Raw genomic sequence first — 8638 nt, 5'->3', positions numbered from 1 at the left:
CCCTGGCCAAATCCTGACAAACGGTGAGAGACTTGTTTTTAGAGAGGTGGATTTTTAAAAGTAGAAGTTCAAATTGTTTGGGTACAGACCTGGATAGTAGGACAGAACTCTGCAGGCTGAAAATGTTGTAATTTGGATTTAAAATTTCAGAATTTTTGGTGGTCTTCCTAAGCCAGGATTCAGACACAGCTAGAACATCCGGGTTGGCAGAGTGTGCTAAAGCAGTGAATAGAACAAACTTAGGGAGGAGGCTTCTAATGTTAACATGCATGAAACCAAGGCTATTACGGTTACAGAAGTCATCAAAAGAGAGCGCCTGGGGAATAGGAGTGGAGCTAGGCACTGCAGGGCCTGGATTCACCTCTACATCGCCAGAGGAACATAGGAGGAGAAGAATAAGGGTACGGCTAAAAGCAATAAGAATTAGTCGTCTAGAACGTCTGGAACAGAGAGTAAAATGAGGTTTCTGGGGGCGATAAAATAGCATCAAGGTATAATGTACAGACAAAGGTATGGTAGGATGTGAATACAGTGGAGGTAAACCTATGTATTGAGTGACGAAGAGAGAGATATTGTCTCTAGAAACATCATTGAAACCAGGAGATGTCATTGCATGTGTGGGTGGTGGAACTAATACATTGGATAAGGTATAGTGAGCAGGACTAGAGGCGCTACAGTGAAATAAGCCAATAAACACTAACCAGAACAGCAATGGACAAGACATATTGACATTAAGGAGAGGCATCCAAAATACAATACATCGCCTATTAACTTAACCCAAGTTAGCAAATTATATGTTGGATTCATGTCTTCAACTCAACCAAAAATAAAAGTTAAAGAATGGGATAAGCCAGTAGCTCAGGTGGAACTACACAAGCAGTACATACGTATCCTTTAAATGTTGATATTTGGTTGTGTTGTCAACCAAATGTACTTTTGTAATTTCGTAAATAGCCTAAAGTTAAAGCTATTTTACAAACAAATGTAACATTCAACCTTAAAATTAGTAATAGATCCATGGCCACATTTTGAGGTTACTGTAACTATATACTGTATTTCTTCTTATGTAATCATATAAAGAGTGCATGATCAAGATAGCATGCATAGGTCATCGCAGGTCTGTGGAGATCTTCACAATTGCTGTAATAATCTGTGCAGAATCTCGAACGACATTGATCACTTGCACCATGTAATTTTAATGTAACCTCAACTGCAACCCAGGTCATGTGGTTGTGCTGTTAGATGAAACACAGTGATATCACATTCCTCTGTTGTATGAATAAATGTCTGACATTTGAACTTTGCTGTGCTTTTAAATGATTGAAAGTGCAGTGATCGACATTTGGGTGACGACTAAACCAAAACATTGTTTTTCCATGGGAATTTGGTTGTGCTTTTAGACGTTTGAAAGCATAGTAATAACACAATGCAAATGCAACTAACTTTTGTCTGTCGTTTTGAGTGAATATAGGTTGTAACCTCATTGGTCAATGTCTCAACCAAATATTACCCAATTATCCATGTTGAAATGACGTAGTGTGCCCAGTGGGTTATCTCAGTCTGAATAAGAGGCAGTAATTATTACAGTGTTAATGGAGCTGTCCATTACTGTGTGCCTGGCCTATGGGGCAGGAAACTGTACATCACCCAACTGGGCCGGCAGCTAGTCTCTTGGCCATTCTCTCTCACTGAGAGCTTGGCAGAGTCATGATGTTTTGACAGGCCGGCCCGTCTGTATGTGACCCTCTCCCTCTCCTGTCTGTTTCATCAGTCTGGATTCTATATGACTGTTTAAACAGCCCCACTCACCCTCTGCTCCTCCTGGCACCCCTCTGCTCCTGCTGCCCCCGGCCTGCATTTCTTTAAGCTCATTTCCTGCAATTCTTAGAATTTCTCCTTGGAGCAGAGATGCATTTTGCAGTTTTAAAGTACATTTCCTGCATTTCTTTGCCATGGAGTTGAAAGATATAGATGCAGTTTTTTAAGCAATTCTACCACAGGAGGTTGGTGGCACCTTAATTGGGGAGGACAACCTCGTGGTAATGGCTGGAGCGTAATGAGTGGAATGGTATCAAATACATCAAACACATGGTTTCCATGTGTTTGATGCCATTCCATTTGCTGCGTTCCAACCATTATGTGCCGTCCTCCCCTCAGCAGCCTCCACAGGATTATACATATTCTGCCATGTAGCTGAGAGAACATTTAGCAGTTTAAAGATAAATTCTATGCATTTTGCCATGGCTGGTTCTTTTGCTCAAATTTATTAACAACATCAATACTGTTAAATGCATTATTTTGGGAATTTTCTATTCCCCTGAATGTTTCGCTTTTATATTAGCGATTGTTAGTTCTCAAAGATTATATAATATAATAACATCTATAGGTCTATTATTTTTTCTACATATGTGATATTTGGTTTCAGTTGTTTGAGTTTACATTGAAATAATTGTTCGTTTTTTTTACAGAGGGTTCTACTTGAAAACCAAAAGGGTTCTATGGCGACAGCCGAAGAACCCTTTTGGAACCCTTTTTTTCCCAACAGTATAGGTATGTTGGATTCCATACTCCCCCTGTCCATATCCCTGCTGCTGGTCAGCTTTTTGTCTTTGATTTGTGTGTCCTGGAGGATCCAGCTCGGGCAACCTGAGTCGTGTATCTACACAAAAGCTTCTCTTGCATCTCTCTGTTCCGCTACTGTTGTCAAGGTTTTTATATCCATTGCTACTGCAGTGATTGATTTTGACTGCAAATATTGACTGTTTGAGTTGTCCATCTGTGAGAGGGTGCAGGTGGTCTGTCAGAGGGATATTTTATTGCAAACAGATTTGTCATCAGACACAACCACCACCTGTTGGTTCAGCCACATCCTCTGGTATGTCCGTTGCACCTGCACAGCTAGGGAGGTGAGCATGCTTTTCAGACCTTTCTGTGGTTCTTTGTGTTCTCTTAACTCAGTTTTGATATGCTACACAGAGTTGAACACTAATATTGAGACCCCCCAGCTGTGGCCAGAGCAACTTACGAGACTGAAGCAGCACAATGCCCGAAGAGCATAAAACCACGTAGGCCTAACACTCTGGAACCTCAGGGCTAAACTGCGGTTAAAAAAAGCAATTAAAAAAATACGTGACAAATAATTATGTCATGTGTCCAGCACCATATTTGTCTGGGTTTGAAACATGTTTCTGAAGAGATGGGTTGTTGACATTCAGAGGATGAATGAGGACCTGTGACAGATGTAGTGGGCACAGGTTTATCTCAGACAGACACACACACTAGTAATTGCATTTACCTCAATCCTAAGAGATTTTAAACATGATTGCAAATCATTTGAATGCACACACCTACGCACAGGCATGTGAGAACCTGTCAGAAACGAAGAATAGACTGATTGTTATGTATGTATGCCAGTGCTGCGGTGGCACACTGTCTTGCGACGTCTCAGTGTGTGTGCTTGCATCAGTGTAGGTGCATGCATTCATTGTGTGTTGTGTTTGCAGGAACTACCTGTTCAGCCCCCTCCTCCTTACCAACTATGAGGTTGTCTCTATGGTATGGTGTGTTTTTCCAGTCTCTGTTTCAGTCTGTGTGTTCAGTGAGGCACGGTATTTTCAGTTTGACTGACCACACATAAATAGCCGTCCAGATGTCCGTCCACACATTGCATACCCTGTTCTTCTCACTTCCTCAAAGAGCCAACACTGTCTATACCACCTCTTTCTGCCCCCTCTCTTCCCTCTCTCTTCCCTCTTTCTGCCTCTCTATCTTCCCTTTTTCTGCCTCTCTTTCTTCCCTTTTTCTTCCCACTTTCTTCCTTCTTTCTGCTTATCATTCCTCTTCTCTGCCTCTTTCTTCCCTCTTTCTGCCTCTCTTTCTTCCCTTTCTTCCCTCTTTCTGCCTCTCTTTCTTCCCTTTCTTCCCTCTTTCTGCCTCTCTTTCTTCCCTTTCTTCCCTCTTTCTGCCTCTCTTTCTTCCCTTTCTTCCCTCTTTCTGCCTCTCTTTCTTCCCTTTCTTCTCTCTTTCTTCCCTATTTCTGCCTCTCTTCCCTCTTTCTGCCTCTCTTTCTTCCCTTTCTTCCCTCTTTCTGCCTCTCTTTCTTCCCTTTCTTCCCTCTTTCTGCCTCTTTCTTCCCTTTCTTCCCTCTTTCTGCCTCTCTTTCTTCCCTTTCTTCCCTCTTTCTGCCTCTCTTTCTTCCCTTTCTTCCCTCTTTCTGCCTCTCTTTCTTCCCTTTCTTCCCTCTTTCTGCCTCTCTTTCTTCCCTTTCTTCCCTCTTTCTGCCTCTCTTTCTTCCCTCTCTTCCCTCTTTCTGCCTCTCTTTCTTCCCTCTTTCTGCCTCTCTTTCTTCCCTATTTCTGCCTCTCTTCCCTCTTTCTGCCTCTCTTTCTTCCCTTTCTTCCCTCTTTCTGCCTCTCTTTCTTCCCTTTCTTCCCTATTTCTGTCTCTCTTTCTTCCCTCTTTCTGCCTCTCTTTCTTCCCTATTTCTGCCTCTTTCTTCCCACTTTCTACCTCTCTTTCTTCCCTTTTTCTTCCCTCTTTCTGCCTCTCTTTCTTCCCTTTCTTCCCTCTTTCTGTCTCTCTTTCTTCCCCCTTTCTGCCTCTCTTTCTTCCCTCTTTCTGCCTCTCTCTTCCCTTTTTCTTCCCACTTTCTTACCTTCTTCTTCCCACTTTCTGCTTCTCTTTCCTCTTCTCTGCCTCTTTCTTCCCACTTTCTGCCTCTCTTTCTTCCCTTTCTTCCCTCTTTCTGCCTCTCTTTCTTCCCTTTCTTCCCTCTTTCTGCCTCTCTTTCTTCCCTTTCTTCCCTCTTTCTGTCTCTCTTTCTTCCCCCTTTCTGCCTCTCTTTCTTCCCCCTTTCTGCCTCTCTTTCTTCCCTCTTTCTGCCTCTCTTTCTTCCTTCTTTCTGCTTATCTTTCCTCTTCTCTGCCTCTTTCTTCCCTCTTTCTGCCTCTCTTTCTTCCCTTTCTTCCCTCTTTCTGCCTCTCTTTCTTCCCTTTCTTCCCTCTTTCTGTCTCTCTTTCTTCCCTCTTTCTGCCTCTCTTCCCTCTTTCTGCCTCTCTTTCTTCCCTTTTTCTTCCCACTTTCTTCCCTCTTTCTGCTTCTCTTTCCTCTTCTCTGCCTCTTTCTTCCCTCTTTCTTCCTCTTTATTCCCTTCTTCTTCCCACTTTCTGCTTCTCTTTCCTCTTCTCTGCCTCTTTCTTCCCACTTTCTGCCTCTCTTTCTTCCCTTTCTTCCCTCTTTCTGCCTCTCTTCCCTCTTTCTTCCCCCTCTTCCCTCTTTCTTCCCCCTCTTCCCCCTCTTCCCTCTTTCTTCCCCCTCTTCCCTCTTTCTTCCCCCTCTTCCCCCTTTCTTTCCTCTTTCTGCCTCTCTTCCCTCTTTCTTCCCCCTCTTCCCTATTTCTTTCCTCTTTCTGCCTCTCTTCCCTCTTTCTTCCCTCTTTCTGCCTCTCTCTTCCCTCTTTCTTCCCCCTCTTCCCTCTTTCTTCCCCCTCTTCCCCCTCTTCCCTCTTTCTTCCCCCTCTTCCCCCTTTCTTCCCCCTCTTCCCTATTTCTTCCCTCTTTCCGCCTCTCTCTTCCCTCTTTCTTCCCCCTCTCCCCTATTTCTTCCCTCATTCTGCCTCTCTCTTTCTTCCCTCTCTTTCTTCCCTCTTTCTGCCTCTCTCTTCCCTCTTTATTCCCTCTCTTCCCTATTTCTTCCCTCATTCTGCCTCTCTCTTTCTTCCCTCTCTTTTTTCTCTCTTTCTTCCCTCTTTCTACCTATTTTTTCTCTGAAAATAACCAGTGTTCTTTGGATCCTCTCATCAATGTATTGTGTTGACATTAATTGTGCAGTGCACTGACCACACAGAAGCTGTGGGTTTGGACAATGTCTTCAAAAAGGTCCCATGAGTGAAATGACCAGAAAATATACATGCAGAGGTCAAACGTGGGTGAGGGAGTAATTTGAATCATTTATGTCTAAGAAGTTAGGGTTTCTATTCAGAGCACCACTATGAGAAACAATATGCAGGTGTGCTTTCAGTTCTGTACAATCATGAAAATAACCAGAGTTCTTTGAATTCCACTCGTTAATTATTGTATATTGTGTAAGGTTTTGGATATCAGCGTTGTGCCATATAGACTATTTTAATGTTTTATATCCTCATATATTCAGCAGTCATGGAGGTGTAGGTGGACAGTGTGTGTTAGTGGTAGCAGCCCTCACACAGCACAGAGGAAGTGTAGAAGACCGTAGATCATGTGAGTAAATGAGGGACCACAATCCCATGGATGGACCAATGACTCTTTGTATAAAAACTGAGGTGAAAACTAAGAGAGATGGTCAGTACAAACAGCGTAATAAAAGGTTTTAGACAGGTTATTTTGAAGGAACAATTTTTACAACGTCCCATTGTAGAAAAATTATGGAAAAATCCTTTTTCATCTTTTAAGAGAGGATGTGGCATTGAGGTATATTTCAACCTGGTTGCACAGGTTTCCACATTAAACATTTATACCAACATGCTTTTCACTGAGCCTTACAGTGCCTGGCAGAAACAAACTACTCTAGAATGATGTCATATTTATCCTGCAATTTACTGGGCCTTTTTCTGGGCTGTTTGTGTACATTTCAGACATTCTGTTTGCGTGTTCTCATTCTTTTCCCTTTCCCTTATTTTTTAGGAGGCGTACAGTCACACCTGTTTAGTAAAAACAAGACGGTCATTAATGAACCTAATGGGTCTTGTTTGGAACACAGAGAAGGTTGAGTTTGTTCCACCTGACTGTGAAAGCTCTCTCTACCACTCTTCATCATCATCATCTCTCTCCCCAGAGCAACAGCCCTATCCATTTATATTACACCTGTCAGTGGACTGGACTGTTGTGTATAGAGGTTTTGTGTTAGTTTGCCTGAGTGTATGTTTTCTACATATATATGTATTCCCGTGTGGCACAGCAGTGGTGGAAGAAATACCCAATTGTCATACTTGAGTAAAAGTAAAGATAGTTGAACAGAAAATGACTGAAGTAAAAATGAGTCCCCCAGTAAAATACTACTTGAGTAAAAGTCTTAAAGTGTTTGGTTTTGAATATACTTAAGTATCAAAAGTAAATGTAATTGCTAAATATATTTAAGTATCAAAAGGAAAAGTATAAATCTTTTAGAATTCCTTATGTAAAATAAACCAGACTGCACCATTTTCTTAGATTTGTTTAATTGACGGATAGCCAGGGGCACGCTCCAACACTCAGACATCATTTACAAATGAAGCGTGTGTTTAGTGAGTCAGGGATGTTCTCTGTTTAGTGAGTCTGCCAGATCAGAGGCAGTAGGGATGACCAGGGATGTTCTCTGTTTAGTGAGTCCTCCAGATCAGAGGCAGTAGGGATGACCTGGGATGTTCTCTTTTTAGTGAGTCCTCCAGATCAGAGGCAGTAGGGATGACCAGGGATGTTCTCTGTTTAGTGAGTCTGCCAGATCAGAGGCAGTAGGGATGACCAGGGATGTTCTCTGTTTAGTGAGTCCTCCAGATCAGAGGCAGTAGGGATGACCAGGGATGTTCTCTGTTTAGTGAGTCCTCCAGATCAGAGGCCGTAGGGATGACCTGGGATGTTCTCTTTTTAGTGAGTCCTCCAGATCAGAGGCAGTAGGGATGACCAGGGATGTTCTCTTTTTAGTGAGTCCTCCAGATCAGAGGCAGTAGGGATGACCTGGGATGTTCTCTTTTTAGTGAGTCCTCCAGATCAGAGGCAGTAGGGATGACCTGGGATGTTCTCTGTTTAGTGAGTCCTCCAGATCAGAGGCAGTAGGGATGACCTGGGATGTTCTCTTTTTAGTGAGTCCTCCAGATCAGAGGCCGTAGGGATGACCTGGGATGTTCTCTGTTTAGTGAGTCCTCCAGATCAGAGGCAGTAGGGATGACCTGGGATGTTCTCTGTTTAGTGAGTCTGCCAGACCAGAGGCAGTAGGGATGACCAGGGATGTTCTCTGTTTAGTGAGTCTGCCAGATCAGAGGCCGTAGGGATGACCTGGGATGTTCTCTGTTTAGTGAGTCCTCCAGATCAGAGGCAGTAGGGATGACCTGGGATGTTCTCTGTTTAGTGAGTCTGCCAGATCAGAGGCAGTAGGGATGACCTGGGATGTTCTCTGTTTAGTGAGTCTGCCAGATCAGAGGCAGTAGGGATGACCTGGGATGTTCTCTGTTTAGTGAGTCTGCCAGATCAGAGGCAGTAGGGATGACCTGGGATGTTCTCTGTTTAGTGAGTCTGCCAGATCAGAGGCAGTAGGGATGACCTGGGATGTTCTCTTGATAGGTTTGTGAATTAGACCTTTTTTATGTCCTACTGCCCCTTCCCTACCATCTAAACCAGGCTTCCCCAACTGAAGGCCCACAATACAAATTTAGCCCGCGGGTGGTTTTATTTGCCCCCCCCCCCAGTTTTCTGAGCAACATTATGCATTACATTTTTTATTGTTAGACATAAAAGACTATAAAAACACCAGAAAATCATCTCCAAGTGATTTCCATGCATAATAGAGAGACACAATATTATATCTGTTTTGTCTTCTTGTGGTCAATTTGCAGTTTACAAATGATTTATAATTATGTTCCAGCCCCCCGGCCATCTGCTCAAGAAAACATCGGTCCACGGCTGAATCT

At 43.2% G+C, this 8638-nt stretch overlaps 1 protein-coding gene across 1 annotated transcript in view; it reads left to right on the top strand.

The window, feature by feature from the left end:
* Positions 1 to 3182: 3182 nt before the first annotated feature.
* LOC118372897 (melanoma-associated antigen C1-like) overlaps positions 3183 to 8638 on the top strand; it is a 14033-nt gene continuing 8577 nt past the window's right edge. The window contains exons 1-3 of the mRNA XM_052490280.1: positions 3183 to 3232; positions 3504 to 3555; positions 3642 to 8638. The exon at positions 3642 to 8638 is cut by the window's right edge and continues 491 nt beyond it. Coding sequence (XP_052346240.1) covers positions 3183 to 3232; positions 3504 to 3555; positions 3642 to 5768 — 2229 coding nt within the window. The 3' untranslated portion in view covers positions 5769 to 8638. The remainder of the gene's footprint in view (positions 3233 to 3503; positions 3556 to 3641) is intronic.

Source organism: Oncorhynchus keta, chromosome 32 (genome assembly GCF_023373465.1).
Source record: "Oncorhynchus keta strain PuntledgeMale-10-30-2019 chromosome 32, Oket_V2, whole genome shotgun sequence".
In the NCBI taxonomy this organism is placed as follows: Eukaryota; Metazoa; Chordata; class Actinopteri; order Salmoniformes; family Salmonidae; genus Oncorhynchus; species Oncorhynchus keta.
This window is presented reverse-complemented; position numbering and strand designations above follow the sequence as displayed.